Genomic DNA, 23,768 nt, shown 5'->3' on the forward strand with positions numbered 1-23,768 from the left:
TTATAGACCTTTGTAGAGGGGTCTCTGTCTAGTTTTGGAACCAAAGTAATACTGGCCTTGGAAGTTTTCCTTCCATTTCTATTTATTTGGAATAATTTGAGAAGAACAGGTATTACTCTACTTTAAATGTCTGATAGAATTCACCTGGAAAGCCATCTGGCTCTGAACTCTTGTTTGCTGGGAGATTTTTGATTATTGATTCAATTTCTTTGTTGATTATGAATGTGTTCAAATTTTCCATTTCTTCATGTTTCAGTTATTGTAGTTTGTATGTTTCTCGGAATTTATCCACTTCTTTCAGATTGTCCCATTCGTTGGCACATAATTTTTCTTAATATTCTCTTAAAATTGTTTGTATTTCTGTAGTGTTGGTTGTATTCTCTCCTCTTTCCTCTTTTCCCACAGGAGCACCACTAAGCCTGCCAGGTATGACCCCACCAATGGCATGAATTTCTAAAACTTTAGACTTTGAGCTCCACTGCTTATAAAAACTTATGATAGCTTCTCTCCTTCTCCCAGTCAATGGTTGTGGGGAAAAGTTTTTCATGTGCAGTCCTCTGTGCACTGCGTTCTCTCTCTCTGTCTCTCTGTCTGTCTGTCTCTCTCTCTCCCTTCCTCCATCCCTCCTTCCCTCTCTCTCTCTCTGTGATCAGGGCTCCCTCCCCTTCACAGCACCTGCAATTCTTTTCTCCCCCAGGTCTACTCTCACTCAGCACCTCCTACCTACACGATGTGGCTGTTTTTCTCTATCTAGATGTGGAATTTGATCTCTCAGTCCTCAGGTCGATTTTTTGGATGCTCAGAATATTTTGATATTTATCTGGCTGTGTTTGAGGGACAAGAAAGCATAGGGTCCCTTTACTAGTACTCCATCTTAACTCCTGCTTGGTCTTTCTATTTTTAGTTTTTGAAAGAACCTCTTTACTGTTTTCCACAGTGGCTGTACCAATTTACACTCCCACTAACAGCACATGGGAGGTCCTTTTTCTCTACATCCTCACAAACACTTGTTATTTCTTGTCTTTTTGATAATAGACATTCTGACAAATATAAAGTCATATCATATTGTGTTTTTGATTTGCATTTCCCTGATGATGAATGATGTTGAGCATCTTTTCACGGGTCTGTGGCCATCTTCCTTACAAGAATGTCTATTCACGTTCTCTGCCTGTTTTTAATCAGATTTTTTTGTGTTTTTTTGGTGTTGCATTGCATATGTTCTTCATATATTTTAGATATTAACCCCCTTTTGGATGTGACATTTGCCGATATCTTCTCCCATTCATTAGGCTACCTTTTTGATTTGTTGATGGCTTCCTTTGCTGTGCAAAAGCTTTTTATTTTGATGTAGTCCCAATAGTTTATTTTTGCTTTCATTCCCCTGCCTTAAAAGATATATCTTGAAAAATGTTGATATGGCTGATGTCAAAGAAATTACTGCCTATGTTAGGGTGATATTCTAAAACCAACAACTGGATGCTAGGTATGCTCACTGATACTGGAGTATAAGTGCTCCAAAGTTCTCTCAATTGACTAGGATAGAAAATATACACACACACATATACATATATATTTCTATCTATCTACCTATCCTACCTATTTATTCCATTAAAACTCATGAATAAACACTAGTAACTCCAATTTTGATCCAACACTACTCTGTTCATTTAGGCTTTTCCTTTTGCATATTTATACTTCTCTTCACCATGAAAAACTGGTTATCATTATCCTCAAGATATTTACTAACTTTTTCAATTCTCTTGCATGTAACTAGGGTCCTAATCCTCCATGATTGCCTCCCCATGCATATGTCCATCATTCATGAGCCCTGTGACCTCTGGTGTTTGTACCCCACTTGGGTGGGCCCTGGCACAGGTTGAGTATGGCTGCTTTCCCACCACACTCCAGCTTGCCTAGTAGCTTTTTGATTCAAAATAAGGAAAAGGACCTTATTGTATTTTGTTATTGTTTTTTTGTTTGTTTGTTTGTTTGTTTTGTTTCTTACTTTGTCACTGAAGCAGACCTAGGACTTGACAAATTTTAAAGACAATGCATGAGGTGCCTGGGTGGCTTGGTTAGTTAAGTGTCTGACTCTTGATTTCAGCTCAGGTCATGATCTCATGGCTCATGAGTTTGAGCCCTGCTTTGGGCTCTGTGCTGACAGCATGGAGCCTCCTTGGGATTCTCTCTTTCCCTCTTTCTCTCTGCCCCTCCCCTGCTCATTCTCTCTCTCTCTCTCTCTCACACACTCTCTCTCTCAAAAAAAAAAAAAAAAAAAAAGACAACGAAATCAGGACACCTGTGTGGCTCAGTCTGTTAAGCATCCGATTTTGGGTTAGGTCATGGTCTCATGGTTTGTAAGTTCAAGCCCTACAACTCACTCTGTGTGTACAGCTTGGAGCCTGGAGGCTGCTTCAGATTCTGTGTCTCCCTCTGTATCTCTCTGCCCCTTCCCACTCATGCTCTGTCTCTCTCTCTTTCTCAAAAATGAATAAACATTAAATAAATGAACACAGATCTTAAAAAAAAAAAGACAACCCAAATCATCTCAATGTGCAAAAAATAAATGTTACCTAATAGAGCAAGCTTAAAACAATGAAAGTACCTCTGTCTTAAAATATATATAAATATATATATGCCATTTTTCTTGACTGTTAAATATATTAATTCAAAAAGTTGCCTTTATTATTTTTAAAAGTACACAGGTTTTTTTTTGTTTTGTTTTTGGTAATGTATAGAAAACATAAGTTTAGGGTAGCTTACAGTACTATTTAGGATATTTGTAAAGGTAGCCATCCTTATCTTAATAGGTAAAATATCTGTGTAAAAACTAGCACATCTGTAAATTGTCCCATGTGATATTATGTAAATGTAAGGAAAATAACTTGTAGTATACATTGCATGTATCTAAACTAGCATATGCAGTTCCAAAATGGAATGAATCTCCACTCCCAAAATCATCCTAATCAACATTAAATTCTGACCATAATGCATTAAAATTAGTATAATTGTATAATGATTCAAGATTTGAATATAGCTGATCATTTACTGGCATCTGTCTTCAGGTGGCTTTCTTCTTTTCATGGAGTTTGGGTTTTTACATGGAGCCAACTCTGGGTTCTAAAATAACTTTGTCTCTATTCCCTTATTGTTTTGTCATCTTCAGGAAGGACAAATGCAGGTTAGAACAGAAAGCATGTGGATGTAAATAGTTGATTTAATTTCATGTCTAAAAGGTGGACTGCAGATACATATAGAGAACTTGGGGATAGTAATTAATTTTGAGTGGACGGGCTTGACTTAAATGAAATTTGAATCCTTCCCACAGGTGGAATATCAACTTAAAACCGCAAACAAAATAGAAGCTCTGAAAACTGAGTACAAGTTATCTTTTTGTAAGAGACATTTACATTTGTAAGGAAAATCTCCATTTTTATGGGTGTCTCCTTTGATGTACCAGGAAGAGGGGGGTGATTCTAAATCTCTAGAAACTCTTATTACTAGAGAAGGCATGACTTAGATCTGCACAGCAATCTTAACTCTGGTTTACTGTGCTTTTCCTGGTAACCTTCCACAACTGGCTCCCCACTGACAACACCTTTTGTCATAAGCCTAGGATGGCATTCAATGTGATGGCTTTGGGCATTTTGGGGAGTTACTCAGTATTATTGGGTCTCTTGCATGTATACAGAAGGTATACATGTTGTTAAACATTTGTTTTTCTCTTGCTAATTTGTTTCATTCAATATGATTCTTAGATTAACTAGAAGAACTTTGAAAGGTAAATAAAAATTTCTACTCCCCAATAAAGTACTATTCACAAATATTTTAGCCCAAAACTTTCACTTCTTCCTATATTACATCACCTTTCTGATGGCTAATGTAGATACTGATGTCCTAATAGTCAGAACCTGGCCTTTTAATAGCCAATCAAGAGGCTATATTGTCTAAAAAATTAAGCTGAGGAGTAGGAAAAATAGCACACTTCAGCATAGAAACTCCAAATGAGAATTCCAGTTAATCATCAAGATTCTCAATAACCAACAGAATTAACCCTAGATCAAATCCAACTGAAGAAGATTTAAAATTCTTTATTAGATTGCTTTAAAAATGTAAAGAGCTCCAGGCTAAGTTCAATTGGAATGCAGTAGCAAATATTTTACATGAATTTTTGTAGGCAATGTTAAGTTACTGAAAAAATAACCAATGCAACATAATGCTAATTAAAGAAAGGAAAGAAGAAAGATGGAAGGGAAAGGAGAATAAAGTAAGTACAGTAGTCCCCTTCTTAATTTGCAGGAGATACATTCCAAGACCCCTAGTGGATGCCTGAAATCATGGATAGTACCAAACCTTACATGCATTATGTTTTTTCTTATACATACATACATATATACATACACACTTATGATAAAGTTTAATTTATAAATTAGGCACAGGAGGAGATTAAAACAATAGCTAATAATAAAATAGAACAACTATAACAATATACTATAATAAAAGTTATGAGAATGTGGTCTCTCTCTCTCTCCCTCATAATAAATTATTCTCTTATACTCATCCTTTTTGTGATAATATGAGATGATAAAATACCTATGTGATGACATGAAGTGAGGTGAATTACACATGCATTGTGATGTAGTGTTAGGCTACTATTGACCTTCTGACTATGTGTCAGAAGGAGGATCATCTGTTTCCAAACCACAGTTGACTGTGGGTAAATAAAACTATGGGAAAAAAAAACAAAAAACAAACTTGGGATAAAAGGGAAACACTGTAATGAAAGAAGGGAAAAAAAGATAGATTATGAGATATAAAAAGGACACTTGCTTGGAGTTCTGGGTAATACATTTAGATCAGAATTAGAATGTTTAATAGGATTTAAAATGCTTCTAAGAATTTAAATCTTAGAAACAATAAGTTCTAGACTAATATTCATGAAAAAAAATAAGTTTGTGTTTCTAATATTTGAATTTTTAATTATTAAATTAAAAGGGAATCTATGGACATTACAGTTGGAAGTCAATATAGATATTCTAAAATTAATGAGGTACAAGAAATTGGGCTTTTTAAGTGTGTGGATTCGAAAAAGGAAAAAAAAAGGCCAAACATGGTCTTAAAAGGAAGTCCCACCTTCATATTTTTCCCATAATTATATTGGTTTAATTAAGGTAATTATGCAATAAATTTCCTTACAAGTAATAGATTCTCAGAATCAATGTATATGACTTGAGTCACAGTGGTGAGAAAAATGTCTGACGTTGTATTTAATATTACAGTGAAATTTAAATATTAACTTAGAAATACATTTCAAAAACCAATTAAAAAAACATATCCTCAATGTTATTATATGCAGATGAGGCCATTTCTTTTTTTTTTTTTTTTTAATTTTTTTTTTTTTTCAACGTTTTTTATTTATTTTTTTTGGGACAGAGAGAGACAGAGCATGGACGGGGGAGGGGCAGAGAGAGAGGGAGACACAGAATCGGAAACAGGCTCCAGGCTCCGGGCCATCAGCCCAGAGCCTGACGCGGGGCTCGAACTCACGGACCGCGAGATCGTGACCTGGCTGAAGTCGGACGCTTAACCGACTGCGCCACCCAGGCGCCCCAAGATGAGGCCATTTCTAAAACACCAGTAATCAAATTAGAATAGCATGAAAAGAAAGCAAAAGATACAACATGGAAATTACCATTCTTGTATGGATAGCTGGCTCAAGAATAATGTAATAAAAATTTGAAAATATGATTAATGTAGTAAGGGATGGTGAATGGGATATTTAAAAATAAGTCTCACATTTTAAAAATCCTGTCATGTTAGGGTATCCTTTGTATTTACATATACATGGAGATTCTTAATGTTATAGTTAAAAAAATTTGCACTCTGGGGGCCACTATTCCCAGCACTCAAGGACATCTACATCTGTTTTCTAGAAGTACATAGGTTATTTTATTTTATTTTATTTTATTTTATTTTATTTTATTTTTCTATTATAAGGCTCTAGTACCTGCTCCACAGAACTTTAGACACAATTTGTCGCTGTGTTATATAGGAAAATGAGCAGGCAGGCAGTAGCAAATTCCTCTCATTAATTGCTTAGATCCCTAGCATAGTAGATCTTGGTTTTTCACAAATATCTGAATCATCTGCAGAACGCAGCATATTTGCAAATTTTGGCTGTATTCCCAGGGATTCTGGTTCAATTGTTCTGGGAATGGTTCACAGGAATCTATATTTTGACTAGTATAATAAACCAAAATGTTGACTTTATTGTAGGTTAAGTGAGGATCACACAAAGAGAAACGTTGTAAATGCAAGTGCCTTCATCTGTGGCATGATCAGATAAAACACACCATAGGTGGATAACCTTTCTAGAAGAAAAATACATTATTAATAGGAAATGTGTCAAAGTGCTCTGTTTATTTTATTAACGTTAATAGTGATGTTTTCTTTCTTAATCTTTTGTCTCAGAATCTGTAAAGAAAGTGGTGTGGAAACCAAAATATCTGCCTTTAGATATGAGTCCCACCATTCATTAAGTATCTCAAATGTATGTTCATATTTGAATGTTCATTGCTTCCACAGATGCAACATTTAATACCACTAATCACAAGTCAACCCAGAGATCATTACTGATTTGTATATTTGCTGATGCAAAACTTTCACCTGTATATCTCATGAGGAAGGTGTGTAGAGATGCCATTTAGCTGAATATTGAGTTTAGTGAACCATGCAGCATATTTATTTCAACACTGGATATTTTATGTGTAATGGCCCCCATGAACTGATAAAAACTTAAGAGAAAAATGTGGGAGATGTTAAATAGTCACTAATATGGTGCTGATACATAGAAAAGGAATTGAGAAAACAAAACCTGAGAAACATAAAGTATAAATACTTAAAAATTTATAAAGTTGAGATTTTTGAAATCTAGAGTGGTTTTTTTTTATGTCTCAACATTTTCTTTTCAGCCTCGATACCTGAAAATGGACAGTTTTGGAAGAGAGGAGAATTTCTTTCGACAAAACTAAGCTAGGTAAGCAGTTTTGGAGGGCCTAAGATATTACCATGAAATGTGAGGTTTTTGTCAATCTACCTATCGTCTATCTTATGCCCAGGGATATCATTGCAGTACCTTAGGAGTATTTGGGGGGGAGCGTGTAACACTTTAGGAGTATTTGGGGGTACAACACTATCTGAAATTAAATGAAATTACGAATGAATATTTCCCCAGATGTTCTTAAGGTATACAATTCTTCTAAATTAGTGGTTCTCAAAGTGTGGTCCTTATACCAGCATCATCATTATTATCTGAGAATACGTTAGAAATGCATATTAGCCCCTGTCCCCAGAACTACTTAATCAGAAATTCTGGGGAGTTTCACCAATCTAAAATTTAGCAAACCCTCCAAGTGTTGCTGAAGCATGCTGAATTTTCTCCTTAAATATTCTTAATAAATGTAACTAAGAATTTAAAAGTGATGTTGGTTTAAGAAGCCTTTTAGAATCCTAAATAAGTAAAGCCAAAGACTGAATGCTAAGGAAAAGGACAACTGAGGAAAATGGATGGGAGGGATCTAAAATAAAAGCTGAAAGAGCCTATCACAAGGGTAACAGGCAATACATGGAAGCAGCTGTTAGATTCTGGGTAGTACCCCCAGGGCAAAAGTGAGCCTTCTGACAAATACTGGAGCAGCAGCAGCAACATGGTTATCATAACACCATCATCACCATCATCACCATCATCACCGTCACCAGTCACCATTATTATCATCTTAATGGATGAAAGAAAACACAGGGCCCAGACACAGGGCTAGGCACTTACATAGATCATCTAATTTAATCCTTACAATAGGCTTAGGCAGACTTAAAATTTGAATTTTATCTCTATTTTACACATGACAAAACTGAGCCTTAGAGAAACAAAGTAGTTTATCACCAAAATTATTTAAGTAGAAAGAAAGAAAACTGAGATACGAAGCAGGAAGTATGACTTCAAGGCCCACATTCTTGACTGCTATTCTTTACTGATATCTCATAGCAACTTAGAGCTAAAGGTGGCCTCACCATTAAGCAAGGAAAAAGAATGCAGTATTTATTTAATGGGTAGTTAAATTGGATTCACAGAAACTATGGAGAGTGAGCAAGGCAGAATTTGAAAAATTCGAAAGACTCTTACATTTTGAAGGAAGGTGCGATGGGGTTGGAGGGAAGAAGAGTGGCAGCTATACCTAGAAACAGATTCTTTGATGTGATGAACACATAGGGTTGAGGCACAGAGTAGGAAGCAGAGGAAACAGTACGAACAAGCAGCACGGGAGATGGAACCACTGATATAATCACCACATTTAATGCCCTAAGGGTAAGTGGATCAGCCATCTGGTGCAAGATATAAAATGGCAACGTCCATATAGTTTGTCAGAAAAATCCCCCTTCACGACTCAGTGGAGGAGGGAGGAGAAGATCCATTCTTCATATTTCTTATAAGTATAGGCTTTGTTGCTCCTTATTTTTTCCACAGCAATGTGATTTAAAAAAGTACAATAATATCTTAAATCACATAGATACGGGTTTGAAACCCTGTCCTAAGAGAACAGGCAGCCTTGGGCAGACTCCTTATTGTCTCTGAAGTTTAAGCTTTTGCACATTTTTAATAAAGTTATTAACATCTAATTAATAATAATTTTATTAGAATCAAATGGGACAAAGAACTACAGCTTTCAGAAAGAATTGCAGCAAAATGTGTACCTTTGGCATGCAGATTATTGGAATTGAAAATAATCCAGACCTAAAGACTTGGGAAGAAATGTTGACCTTCTCCCTAATTGCTTAAAAAATTAGGTGGAGGATCTGCTCCAGCAAGAGAGCTATCACCATAAATAACTACAGTATAATATGAACTAGGTGTGGTCAATAAGGAGGAATCTTGTAAGCACTGTTGATCAACGACCTCTCTATGTCCCATTGTTTCTGAATGGCCCAGTAATATTTGCTACCAAACATTGACTCTTTTTCATTTTCCTGTGAATTGCTTTCCTTCCATTTTCTTCTCAGTCCAGCAGCCCATTCTCTTTAGTTCTGGGATATATATATATATATATATATATATATATATATATACTCATTTTACCTGGCTGTCTTTGTACTCTCATGTTTATGTGGATTTCCCATACATATGAAATTAAATTTTATTTTTTCTGTTAATCTATTTCATGTCAATTTAATTCTTAGACCATTAGAAGAATGGTAAAGGGTAGACAAAAATTTCTCCTACACAACAGAATAAAAGTACATGGCACTTAGTAGATTCTTTTCCATCACTTAATATTAAGATAATTTAAGTTAATTTCACTTATGCTGCACCTCTAACCCTCTCAGGATTAGCACATTTAGTTCATAACTAAAATGTATGCAGATAAGTAAGAAAAAAATGGGGGGGGGGAAGGACATGGGGCATTTGGTGCTAACAGCTGATTTAAACATAAATCTATTAGTTCTTAAAGCTATCAAAAAAATTCCCTTCCACTAGAAAGTGCTTCAGATTTGATTCCTGGCCTGCTTGGCTCCAACTTACTCCCTGAATTCTCTATGTGACCTGGAGCAAGTAACTTAAATTTAAGGAAATTCTGTTTCCTCACCTAGAATCCAAGGAATATAATACTCAAATTGCCCAATTTTACTTAGTATAATACACATACACATTTTCCAGTTGTGGTGTCTAGGGCTTTCCAATGACATTAAAGGCTATAAAGGTATTAAAATTGTGTAGGAATCTCATAATGTAATATGGAGCTGGCCATAAAACTAGGTATCTAGGCTTCCTCTGCCATTGCATATGGTAGAACTATTTTTATTTTGAGGCAGGTGTGTGTGTGTGCATGAGAGAAAGAGTCAGAAAGACAGAGACAGAGAGACACAGAGAGAGAATATATGTGTGCTTGTGGTTTTGAGGGAGCTGGTAAATTAACCCATTTACGTATTTACACATCTCTGGTTATGTTTACACGTTTAAATGGGCTGCCTGAGATCCAAGCCCTGATGTACCATGTTATGGAGCTCCAGCACTCTGTATCAAACCACGAGGAAAACATTCTATGCTTTGACTATGATAGGAAATTTGCAAGTCCGTAGACATGTTTTTTACAAGCAATAAAATGAAGCTGTCAGCCATCGCAAATGGACCAAGATAGAGGTCACATGACTAAACCACCTCTGGACCAGGCAGTCTCTGATGTATTTTACTCCAGTTTCAATCTATTAATCAGAGGAGTTGGGAGAGCAATAATTTAAACGCTGCAATAATCAATTCCATAACACATTAATAGAAGCTACAGTCAAACTTTCCCACACCACTGACTGCACTGGAATCCTGACAGGAGCCCTAGGGCCATGCCTAATTTGCATTAAATTTACATAAAATTGTAAATCAAGAATACATGAACACAGCCCTAATATTTGTTAGTGCTTAGATCTTTTCTGATAGATGGATTGGAACTGCTAGTGGTTTGACTTCGCTTGCAATAAAACTGTGCAGCTGATCAGCTTTGTTCTCATTCTGCAATTATGAGAAAGGGACCCATGAGAGCTATAGTTTGGGGGCATGTGTATGCCACTTACGGTTTTTGTCCTATAAAACCATGACTCAGATGTGCCCTTAGGAACCCCAGTCTAGAAGCAGATTGTCCCCAATAACTTTGCAAATCCTTGTCATTAGATTTGCTCACAAATAACTTACCATTAAATGGAGATATAAATTACAAAGAAAGCTGGCCAGCTGAGAGGATATCAGGCCCCTGAAAATTTTTATTTCCAAATTATACTTACTATCACAAGAACAGATAATTAGTAATATTCTTTATGCTGAAGATAAAAACCAAGCCTTCAGCAAGAGTCATCCAGTACCTAAAAGTTGATGAAGTGGACTTCACATGGTTCTAAGCATTGTCTGTGTTCTTGTTACTTAGTTCCAAATTATTTCAACAGCCATAGCCTTTGCTATGTGCTTTTATACTCAGGGCTAGAAGAAAATATTCTTACCAAGAGTACTGGCTCACAGTGGCAAGATTCCTCTTTCTCCTTAGTCCTTTCATTTTAAGTCTATCCTTTTAGAGAAAAAATAGATACTTAAACACAAAATTGCATGTGAAAGGTTTTTTTCAGAAAGGGTTTTGCAAATATTTTATACATCATGTTAATTTTTTTCTCTCACCTCTCCCTTACCACCTACCTATCCCACCTTTTCTTACCTTGCACGATCAAGTAAACTTGGGAGGTCTTGGGCTCATGCTGTGTCTGAACCGAGCAAGTATAGGAGCCCTCATCATAGACATCCACCTTCTGGATTCGGAGGCTGTATTCCAGAGAATGGCGTTTCTCCAGCTCAACCCGAGGGTCCAGAGACCATTTGTCATGCCCAGCAAAAATGATGCCAGAACGGTTCAACCAGGCCACCTTTGAGTTCTTGTCTTCTACAACGCACCTGGTAGAGCAGAATAACAACATTAGAAACTTAGCCATACCTGCATCTGCATTCATTCTCCACATTGCCTTCAATAAGACCAATGAAGAACAATAATTATATACAGGATGAATTATTGCCATGCCATTTCTTAGAGTCCTATGTATTGTCACTATTTATCCTAAGATCTATCTACCATTCAGTGGATGGATGTAATTATATTAGACTCAGTTTAGCCATAAACAATCAGTATGAAAAATGCAGGCAAATAAATTCAGATAGGTATTGACTTCCCACTGGATTTTCTTCTTCTTGTCTAGGAGAAGGTCATTCACGCAAAACTCCATCTGTTTTAGTAACTGAGAATTTGACAAGTGATAATGTGGCACATTTCCTGAGTTTTGAATTGTATGAATTCTTTCATAAGTATTTCCTAAATTTCCACAAGAGTGTGATGGTAGATTTAAATCATGCCCCACTGCTATAGAAATTAGACTAGATTTCAGAATTTGCTTTGGATTCTTACAGGTTTGGAATGCCCTCTCCCAGGAGTGAGAAGTGTGTGAACAGGTCCAAAGGTAAGAAGAAAGGTATTGTGTCAGGGAAATCAAAGCTAGCATCTTCTTGCCTACGTCTGGTTCCAGCTGCTGAGGGCAGCAGGTTGTCTGCTGGCAAAACAGCTTGCTACCAGCATTTCCGACACATCAGAATGAGTTCAATATTTTATGGGAGATGAATAAACCAGTTCCATGGTTCCTATTCTATGAAAGATGAAGGGGAAAAAATGTTTATTTTAATAAATACTTATTTTTAAAAGCCTAACAAGGGGCGCCTGGGTGGCGCAGTCGGTTAAGCGTCCGACTTCAGCCAGGTCACGATCTCGCGGTCCGTGAGTTCGAGCCCCGCGTCAGGCTCTGGGCTGATGGCTCAGAGCCTGGAGCCTGTTTCCGATTCTGTGTCTCTCTCTCTCTCTGCCCCTCCCCCGTTCATGCTCTGTCTCTCTCTGTCCCAAAAATAAATTAAAAAACGTTGAAAAAAAAATTAAAAAAAAAATAAATAAAAGCCTAACAGGATCTCTTTCTGAAACTTTCGAGAAAGAGGCAAAGAATCTGGAGAATCAATGGATTCTCCATTGAGAAGGGGTAAATGCTTCATGGGGAGGGGCACCTGGGTGGCTCAGTTGGTTGGGCGTCTGATTTCACCCCAGGTCATGATCTCGTGGCTTGTGAGTTCGAGCCCCAAGTCGGGCTCTGTGCTGACAGCTCAGAGCCTGAAGCCCACTTCGGATTCTGTGTCTCCCTCTCTCTGACCCTTCCCCAGCTCACACTCTGTCTTTGTCTCTCTCTTCCTCTCTCTCAAAAATAAATAAACATTAAAAAAAATTTTAAAAAATGCTTCATGGGGAATATAGTTTTCCCCTTCAATTTCAGCAAGAATCAGGAAATGGAAAAATTGAGCAACAATCTTCTCTCTGTATCCCTTTGGCAAGATTTATGTCTGCCCCACAGGGAGATTGTCCCAGACCCTGTTCACAACTGTAGAGCCATCTGCTCAGCACTCTGAGGCATGAGGGATAGAGAAGAAGCCAGGAGCATGACAGCAGAACAATTAAAATACCATGTTCTGTATTTTCCGAACTGAGCCCAATCCAGGTTTTCTCTTAGGTCAAAAAAGCCAGTTGTAGAGATTCTGTACCTATGCATAGATAGGAAATTAATGCCTTATCTACATGCTGTCTACAGTACCTATACAGAGGCCAACCCATCTTGCTTAAAAGCAGAAATGCTGAATAAAATACCTCACCTATCATTCAAAAGACCCCCTTATCCCATCATTTTTAAGTGAACTTAATATTTTATTTAACACGAGAATTTAATGACTTGAATTCCATGATATGCAGGTGTCTCTTTTCTTCTACATTTATTTATTTTCATAAACATAAGTAGATGAAATCATCATTTGGTATCTCTGTTACCCAATATGGGTCTCTGCCATGAAGATATTGTTGGGATTAATTATATGTGCTTGATAATTTAGAATTTCTCCATGGTGGAGCACAAAGCTAACTTCATGGATGCTTGATGCTTCTTTCCAGACCTGATTGTACTTTCCTGTTCTACTATTTTGTGTCATCATTTCTCTGTCCTTCATGGTATTTGTGGCACTTCTTAAATGAGAATCATTTATGAGTTAATAGGCTGCTTTGCTGCATTTCTATATCATCAATGAAGTTATTGATATGGATTTACTGTGTTCTTCTTTCCTACTGAGAAGAATGGAAATTGACCTCTGTAAATGTATTTTAAACCTTTATCATGTACCTCCTTGCACTTTTCTCATCTAGGCAGCTCAACACACCAGGAAACAGATATGCTACATCATAGGGAGGTACTCTGAATAATGTCTAGCCCCAAATATGGCCCTAATATGTTCAATTTGGAAAAAAAAGACGATACAACATATTTTACATAGATATGGCCTACAAATCAATTAAAGATAGATATTTTGCCCTATTCATTTAGGTGCTTCCAAAAATTTATGTTATGTAATCTTAGGTATTGATAAATGCCTCTTGTTAAAGTGACAGCATCACACGCAATGCTGTGTGGGAGGAGGACAGACGATTACCTCTTTTACACTTCCCTCTCCCAAACCCTACGGCATCCACAAATGAATTGGACAAATTTCCTTATGAGCACAAGGTAGAGTTTCTAAGTCAGGTGTTTAGGGTCCTCTGGACATTTTAGCAATTTTTATCCATGGGAAAGTTAAAATTATCACATAGATCATTATTCCAAACTATTCTCTGACAATGTTCAGATCTATCTTACCTAAAGAAGTAATTGACTATTTCAGCAAAATTGCCAGACCCATAAAAGTGCATCTACCAAAACAATACATTATATGAAAATTTGCTATGACAATCTATATAACGTCTTATTTTTACATTGTTTCTTCTTACATTTGTTTTTAAAATTTACCTTTTACTTACAAATAAACACACATATATGTATATATACACACATATATACACTCACACTTTTTACTAACTTAGTATGGTTACCCAAGATACTAATGTACATCTTGGCTATGTAGTATTTGTTTTTAATTTTTATTTTATGTAAGCTCCACACCCAATGGGGAGCTTGAACTCACAACCCTGAGGTCAAGCAAGAGTCATATGCTCCATTCCCTGAGCCAGTCAGGTTTCCCAACAATGTAGTATTTTTAAAAGGTAAACGACTCCTCCAGATATTTAAGGTTTTTTTTTTTTTTTAATGTAGCCAGTGGTTTCAAAGTAAATATATTGACTCTCTAAAGTAGAAAATAATCTTTTTACAACATTACAAAACTTTCATACTGAAAAACGGCAAACATAATAGTTTCAGAACCAATTTAACTTTTCAGAATTTTAATATTTTGATTTAAGGTGGTAACTATTTCAAACCATAAGAAGTGCACAAGAGGAAAAGACTGAAAAAGTCAAAATAATCTCAACATGTAGAACTTATCTTTGTTCAGTGAAAATAACTAGTGACACACAGTAGTCACAGAGCACCTAGTTATTCAAAAATGGTTAAATGCCAATTTAATGCAGACCCACGTTCCCAGCATGCACTGACTGGCCAGCAAGCATCATGTGCTCCCATATAGGAAGTGAGTTGGCTTAGCTGTGCATTAGGCATTCCTCTAGAGTAAATGAGAATTCTCATGCCATGCCATCATGACATAATAATGAGTTACCCCCCCCCCCCCACCTCGAATGCTGCTTTAATACCAGCTAATCTAGTTCAGAAATGGATACTTAATGACTTTATCTTCAAAATCAGCCATGGCTACAGCTGGAAATGTGTGAAGAGATGTATTTTAAAAATCTATATGTGTTATATATTGTTTAGATTTAATAGAGTGTTTCTTCCAGGAGTTTACAATGCTGCAAATCATTCCAGGATTTAGAAAGGACTGCTCCTTTAAAAGAGTGGGTGTTGGTGCCAAGAAGAGAGGGGCAGAGAATGTCCCTCCACTTCAGGTGGGATTTTTTTGGCAGGCAACTGAGAACATGGGGATATAATACATCTCTCTAGGAACTCTTCTATTATTAGTATCCCATCCTTTTATTTGGCTCTTCTTATGACCTCACTGTACTCCACATTGCATTAAAATTATTTGCACTTATCTTTCCTTGTATGCTTATTAATGACAGTGACCCTCCTGAATTCACCTATGGAGCTCTCAAGGGACCTAACAGCATACACCCACCATGTGCACAGTAGGTGCTCACTGAAATGTAGAATAAATAAACTGAATTTAACAAACTGGTATTTAACAAGTATCAAATATTTATTAATTATCTAAGAAGTGCAGATGAATGGGTAATTATTTTAACATTTCTTAAGAAATAATTAAAAGTATCAGATACAGGGGTGCCTGAGTGGCTCAGTCGGTCAGACTCAGTTATGTCAGACTCCTGATTTCAGATCAGATCATGACCTCACAGTTTGTGGAATTGAGTTTTGCAATGAGCTCTGCACTGAACGCGTGGAGCCTGCTAGGAATGCTCTCTCTCTCTGTCTCTCTCTCTCTCCCACCCCTCTCAAAATATTTTTTTTTTTTAAAGTATCAGATCCAAAGGTAAATTTACAGAGAATTATTGAGTGTGGTATTAACATAAAAGTGAAGGACAGAAACGTGTATGCTCATTGTTTCCATTATGAAGAAACATCATCCCTGGGAATTACATACTCTATGTCACATGTGAAAAAGTAAAAAGAAACATAAAGCAGTAGATAAATGTTTACTGGCTTGCCCACTTTAACCATGAATCTGCAAATATCACGTGGGTTACTTACCTTACCTATGGGCCTGAGATTTTTGTTTTTTAAATCAGCTTTGAAAAAATTACAGGAAGGGCAAACAAACACATTTTTATGTTCCTCGTTCCGTATATCTGCAGCCATAAAACTGTCACAAAAAATCAATGCACCCATAAAAATCTCAAGCATCGGATCTCTGCAAACACTTTATACCAAGCATATTATGTACATTTATACAAACAGGTACATCGACAGCTCTACTCATACTGTATAAGCCTGCTTCTAAAACGATGACTATAATTGGAGGCAGAAAAGAAATGCTAAATTCAATCTGTAGCAATAGATTTCTTAATAGCATATTTACTGACAATATATCCATGATATAAGTGATACAGATCTACCAGATTTTAAGCCTGTTCAATTGCCTCTAGGCACATCTATTCATATTTAACAAATATTACTGCTAAAAATGTACCAATTTACCATTAGAATTTATCCAAAGGTTCCTTTCTTTCTGAAGAATATAATCTTGTATTTATCCGTTGATCACAAGTGAGAACATTTTCTCAATCTTTTACCAGTTATTGATCCTCATACTTAATTGTAAGGATCAGGGCAGTGGAACTGGATAGGTAAGAGATTTATTTTAAAAATTAAGAAAGAACAGTGAGATTAGTGGTTCTCAAGTGGGGGTAAATCATGCTTGCAGATGATATTTGGAAATAATCTGGAGACATTTTTTTGTTGTCACAACCTGAAGTGGGGAGGTTGCTAGTGGCATTGAGTGGGTAGAGGCTAAGGATGCTGCTAAAGATCCTTCAAGATAAAGGACAATCTCCACAATAAAGATACCCCAAATGTCTACAGGCCTGAAGCTGACAAACCCTGAGTTAGACCACTGTCTCTTGGTTTAAATATCTGGTAGCATATGGCAAACGTCTACAGTGTAATGGTGTTTTTTTCATAAGCATATGCATCTTAATTTATAGACACTTAACTGCCACCAGCAAAGTCCCTGAATCGTAAGTCATGCTCATGACAGAAACACCACAATGAAGTCTAGTCATGCTGTGGTTATAAGTTAGTAGTAAATGAAACATGCCCCTTTGCTGTGTTACTTTATATATATTTTTTAACGTTTATTCATTTTTGAGAGACAGAGAGAGACAGGGCATGAGTGGGGAAGGGGCAGAGAGAGAGGGAGACACAGAATCTGAAGCAGGATCCAGGCTCTGGGCTGTCAGTACAGAGCCCGACGCGGGGCTCGAACTCACGAACTGCGAGATCATGACCTGAGCCGAGGTCGGGCGCTCAACCGACTGAGCCACCCAGGCACCACAATGTGTTACTTTAGTACCATAATTATACATCAAGATAATCTTGCACAGACAGTCCCCAGATTACAATGCTTTGACTTAAAATTTCTTGACTTTACAACAGTGTGAAAGCAATACACTTTTAGTAGAAATCATACTTTGAATATTGAATATAAATCTTATCCCCAGCTACTGATATATGGTCGGTTACTTTCTCAAGATGCAGGGCAGTGGCAGTGAGCTGTAGCTCCTAATCAGCCATGCCATCACGAGGGTGGACAACCGATATGCTGACAACCATTCTGTTTTTCATTTTTGGTACAGCATTCAATATATTATATAAGACATTAATACTTTATTATAAAATAGGCATTGTGTTAGGTGAATTTGCCCAACTGTAGGCTAATGTGAGTGTTTTGAGTACACTTAAAGTAGGATAGGCTAGGTAAGATGTACGGTAGGTGAGGCACTTTTGATTTAAGATATTTTCAACTTATGTTGGGTTTACTGGGAGGTAACCACACCATGAGTCAAGGAAGATCTGTACACAAATGATGGTGAATGGGGAAGCTATAGCCTGGTTGCTTCCTAATTTAATGCTGGAGAAATCATTTAACCTTAGTCTTTTTCTTTTTTTCTCTACATAAATGGGTCTGTAACATCCAGAACAGATAAGGAAGAATCAACTCAATTGGGGCAATTTGAGATTTAAGGAAATTATTAACCTTTCTTAATTGGAAAGCTACTTTTTAATTAACTTTTATTATTTTTCACATTTGTGACTCTCCCTTACATGACATATAAGACATGTAATGACTCAAGATGTGGATGGGAAAGAAGTATTCAACAATGTACTGGCCCTTTATTTTGATGCTGTTTGCTGTGTAAACTTAACCCTACAAACAAAATCCTTACTGAGTCCACCACACTATCATGAAATGTAGAAGGAAACATTCTTGGAATAAGACCTAAAGTTGTCCATTCCCAGCATTAGTGTGTGAAATCAAGAATTGCAAAGGATGGAATAATGTAGGCTCTCTGGAGTCAGAAGTTCTTAGTCTGACTTTATCATATTATTTTAAGTATAAGGAATTCCAGGAACACTATGCAAACACATTAAAAACAATATATGCCAAATTAGTTAACAAATTTAAATATTTTTATTTTTTATTATTTATTTATTTTTTTTTTTTTTTAAATTTTTTAACGTTTATTTATTTTTGAGACAGACAGAGACAGAGCATGAACGGGGGAGGGTCAGAGAGAGAGAGACACAGAATCCGAAACAGGCTCCAGGCTCTGAGCAGTCAGCACAGAGTCCGACGCGGGGCTCGAACTCACGGACCGTGAGATCGTGACCTGAGCCGAAGTCGGCTGCTCAACCGACTGAGCCACCCAGGCGCCCCAAATTTAAATATTTTTAAATTATTAACCATTTTGGGTCATCTCTGCTTCATTACCATGTTCTGAGATTAAACTCAGAAATTAAGATTATTGTGGGGATTCATTGCTGACCCTTATGTGTACCTGCTAGTCTTGTCTGTAGCAAGTAGCTTCAGCTCTTTCGCTGCCTTGCTCCATCTCTACCTCCTTCTAGACTTGATTTCTGGCTTTTAACCCTGCCTACGCTCTTGGCCTCAATCTCTTGTTCATTTTTAAAAAATGTTTATTTATTTTTGAGAAAGAGACAAAGAGAGGCAGACCATGAGTGAGAGAGGGGTAGAGAGAAAGGAGACACAGAATCTGAAGCAGGCTTCAGGCTCCATGCAGTCAGCACAGAGCCCAACGTGGGGATTGAACCCACAAACTGCAAGATCATGACCTTAGCCGAAGTCGGACGCTTAACTGACTGAGCCACCCAGGCACCCCTCATTCTCTTGTTCTTATGCATATATGCTCCCTTAGTTTTGATCCTCTTGGACCAGAAACTGATCTTAGTTTGATAATAATTTATTCTTCTAGATTCCTACTGAATTTTAGTCAGTTATCACCAACAGAGTATCTACATGGTATGATAATCTCTCCTCACCCTAGCTGCTTTGCACACATTCATGTACAAGTGCCTGCATGCACCCATGCATATGAACACACACAGACAAGTAGCAACATATATTCCAGAGTGGGTGAGAACAGAGAGGCAGCAAACCACAGGAACCAGATTCAAGTGAATCTATTACTGTCATGACGATTTAGGAATCTTTACACTTCTGTTGGAATGTTAGGGTAAAAGGTATACTGTTTAGTTCCTGCAGGATAACTGATTTTAGTTCTCACTTTCAGAACACAGGTAATTCATCTACCCTTTTTGTATCTTAGTTTTCCATAAGTAAAATAAAGCTAATGATACTTGACCCAACCCCTTAGAACTACTCTTAGGGTAGTTCCATGAATAAAATTAAGTGATGTACGTGGATGTACATAAATCATGATGTACATGATTTACATCTTTTATAAGATATAAAATAATTTCTATGGTCATATTCATATTCTATCATGATGAGAGTATGGTAGATAAGAAGAAAATAGTTATACATAGCAGTGGCTATAAAGGAAAACCATCGATTTCCCTAGACCATTCAAAAAGTTTCTCTCTTCAGAGAGTCTGATGACACCCACTAAATATATTATTACCCAGACTTTCTGATCAATCATGTAATTCTTTAAATATTCAATTTGCACCAGTTATTTGCATTTGCTATGTTGACAAAGCACCTTCTCTGTGTTTGGGTTATTATCTACTAGAATGATTCATCACCTATAAGAGCAAAAAAGAATCCACAATGGCAAATCATAAAGCCAGGACAGTCTGTCATTTCTAAAGCAATGAAAAGTCCTCCCTAGACATGTTTTTTATCTCTTACTATCAGTAGTGAGCACTTGTCCAGTCATACATGCATCCTTAGATAAGCATAAATATATTATACATGTATTGCTATATCTTCAGGTTCATTTTCTTTAAGAAGCATTAACCCGTATCCATGCAGGTGGTACAGGTGAGGAAAGCAAGTAGAGAAAGAGCAGAAATCAACCACCAAATTAAGTTCTGAGTCTATCTCAGCAAACTGTCAATTCTAAGACAGTCTGTGTTCCTCTTGTTTTCACATCAATTGTGTCATCTCTCCATTCACACAGAAGAAATGAATGGAAAACAGTAAGATAGAAATTAAGAAAAAAAATAACGTTTCTTTATTTTTGAGAGAGACAGAGACAGAATGAGAATGGGTTAGGGGCAGAGAGAGAGAGAGGGAGACACAGAATCCGAAGGAGGCTCCAGGCTCTGAGCTGTCAGCACAGAGTCCGACTCAGGGCTTGAAATCATGAGCTGTGAGATCATGACCTGAGCCAAAGTTGGACGCTCAACCAACTGAGCCACCCAGGTGTCCCAGAAGATAGAAATTTTAAAAAGTGGTCAGAATTGAGGCTAAGACCAGGGAAGAACTGAGTTCTATCTCAGTCACAGCTAGGATCAATCCCAGGAACGTTTATAAGTGGTTGAAAATAACTCTTCTAGGTTCTTTCCAGAGTCTCCATTGGTTTAGAAAATAAATCATGATTTTCTTAATTGCACCATAATTCAAGATTCTCCATTTCCTTGTCAGTAGTGAAATGGAAAAGTCATGGGTTCCATAGTTTAGCAGCTTCTGCAAGTTACCTAGTGGAGGAAAGGCAGCACTGGGCATATTTACGGGTTCAGGCTGAGGAGCTAGAGTCAGCTTCCTGCTCTGCATTCACTCTAGCTCCATCAGATCCTTGGTCTGTACTCTCAGGATATTTGCTGACCTTCTCTGTGCCTGAGTTTCTTCATTTGTATGGTGAAGACTATAAAATTTTCTACTTCAATGGGTAGTTGTAATGTTTAAATGCGTGAATTTTAAATATACAGAGCAGTGTCTGGCCCTGAAAGGGTTCACTATTAACAAAGAGCTTCCATATGTTTCTTCAGTAAAACAAAGATAAGGACTATCTTCTCATACAATTGTGATTATTAAACGGACTAAAGTATTTAGAATACCCAGTAAGCTTTGGGAGAGCCTAGTAAAACCTTTTCCCCATCACATTTCATAATTTGAATTTTGGGCATTTCATTCTGTATAAATCCCATTGTTAGGCGAAATCCAGCAACCTCCAGAAACGGTTTAATCCAATTCCTTGCTTATTAACAGGTATTTCTGGGGCAAACTCCTTTTACAGGCCTGGATTCTCTTGCATCTGACACCCCTCTGGTCTCTCTAGTCAGTAGTTGGTCCCCTAAAACCCACAGGTGTTAAATTGAAAGCAAGATGATGCAGTATTATTATGGTACAACAGTGTAAATCGAGGTACTAATGCCATCTGTGAACACTTGTAAGGTTTTTGTTTTGTTTTGTTTTGTTTTTGTTTTTGTTTTTTGGAACACCTGTGCACAGGCAGCTTAGGTCTTAAATGCCTCAGCACTTTCTATCAGATCCAGTTAGAGCCGAGGGCAGCCTGGACAGAGGATAACAACTGGTCCATGCTGTACATTGTGATCTACTACAATCTGCTTGGCAGAATTGGGGTTCCTCTTGGACTGGATGAGTCACTGTCTACGCTTTATAAACCCTCAGGTTGCAAGAACAAGGTTTATCTTTTCTTCTTCTCAGTATGTGACTGGCAATTATCCTCTAGCTGAAGTACACGCATCTATAACTCGTTCCTCTCTTTTAAACTACAGATTCTCCTCTTTCCTCACCACTTGGTTGAGTGAGGATGAGAAGCAATCTTAAATTTTGCTTTTGTTTGGATTCTTGCTATGCGTCTCTGTTATTTCTGAAAAACCCCTCTCATTTAGAAGGGGAAAATAAAGCTACCTTTAGGTACCTTTGAAAGAATAAAATTAGTCTGAGAATCCTGGCTCAGAATTCTAGCTAAAATTTTTACTCGCTATTCAATTAAAAACAATTGCACAGCTAATTAAAGAAAATTTTGTTACCTTCTGAATCATTACAAAGTAAATATCAAATGTATGCTAACTTCTAGAAGTAAAAAATGTGCTCTATAGTTTGCAGAGTTTACTCTTTATCTCGTTCTAGCAGTAGAGGGAAATAAAAGTGCTCATAATAAATTATAATGCAGTTAGGATGAATATTCTATTGCATGAGACATGGCTGTAAAGTCAGGAGACTATTTTCCATAAGTCTTACTTGAAAACCCAGCCCCTTACTTTATAGTCTTATCATACACAGCATTATGTAAATGTTATCACTGGAGCAGAACCACGTTATAATACAATTCCTCATTACATGCATTTAGATATAATTTGGATCAAATTATGCCCTCTAAGACATGGCAATTAATAAATACAGCATGTATGATATAACAGAGTTAACACACAGTAAGTACATAAGTAAATATGTAAGTATTGGGACTGTCTATCAGAGCTACCATTAGAAAAAGGCTCTGCAGGGGCACCTGGGTGGCTCAGTGGGTTAAGAAAAGGGCTCTGCTGTCTAGTTTGTCTTTATGGGTAGAGGCAAAAGAAATTAAGGCAGATGAAAATAAAGAGCAAAAGAAGTCTATTTTTTTAAATGTCCTTTGTGGATACAGATGTGAAATAGGGGCTTCTGGTAGCTGCAAATTGAAGGAGCACATATTATCAAACAGATCCATCTTAGCTGAAGGAAAAATAGTAGTCCCCTCCCCCCACTGACAAGAAGCCAATAGATCACTGATGAATGCTTATAAATCACACGGACAGTTCTCACATGGAGAATTATAATCATTGGGCTTTTTCTGACTTCAACGTTTGCTTTGCCATCACCCACATTCTACCCCACCTTGACTCCTTTGTTTCCTAACTCCAAAAGTACTTTGCCCACCCCCCCCCCCCCCACCCACCTCAGGACTTTCTTTTGAAGGACAATGATGTAAGAAGGTCTTCATCCTTGTATAATATCCAATTCTTATGGCTTTTCTCCTTTCTCTTCACATCATTTTCCCCCCTCACCTAAACCTTTCCTTGAAGGCCTGTCTTGACCATAATAACAATCAGGATGTGAATGGGACTAGGGCTCAAGTCATTAAAAATAGCTTCAGAAGTTACTGAGAAAATGGGCATGAAGGCAAGACTTGATGAATTTGAGATGAAAATCCATCTGTGAAATACTGTAATGAACTCAGCCTACTCCAACTGGAGATTGGTACCTGACACTGAAATCCCCA

At 37.1% G+C, this 23,768-nt stretch overlaps 1 protein-coding gene across 6 annotated transcripts in view; it reads right to left on the reverse strand.

Annotated features, from left to right (window-relative positions):
* Positions 1–23,768, reverse strand: part of LSAMP (limbic system associated membrane protein) — an 889,273-nt gene that overhangs the window by 299,939 nt on the left and 565,566 nt on the right. For 5 of the 6 annotated variants that reach the window (XM_078453038.2, XM_060639947.3, XM_060639945.3 and 2 more), the window contains one exon: positions 11,247–11,479. In XM_078453038.2, coding sequence (XP_078309164.1) covers positions 11,247–11,479 — 233 coding nt within the window. Of the gene's footprint in view, positions 1–11,246; positions 11,480–15,058; positions 15,120–23,768 lie in introns of those variants that run through there. The other variant, XM_078453039.2, reaches the window with a different exon arrangement.

This window comes from Panthera onca, chromosome C2, assembly GCF_046562875.1.
Source record: "Panthera onca isolate mPanOnc1 chromosome C2, mPanOnc1 haplotype 2, whole genome shotgun sequence".
In the NCBI taxonomy this organism is placed as follows: Eukaryota; Metazoa; Chordata; class Mammalia; order Carnivora; family Felidae; genus Panthera; species Panthera onca.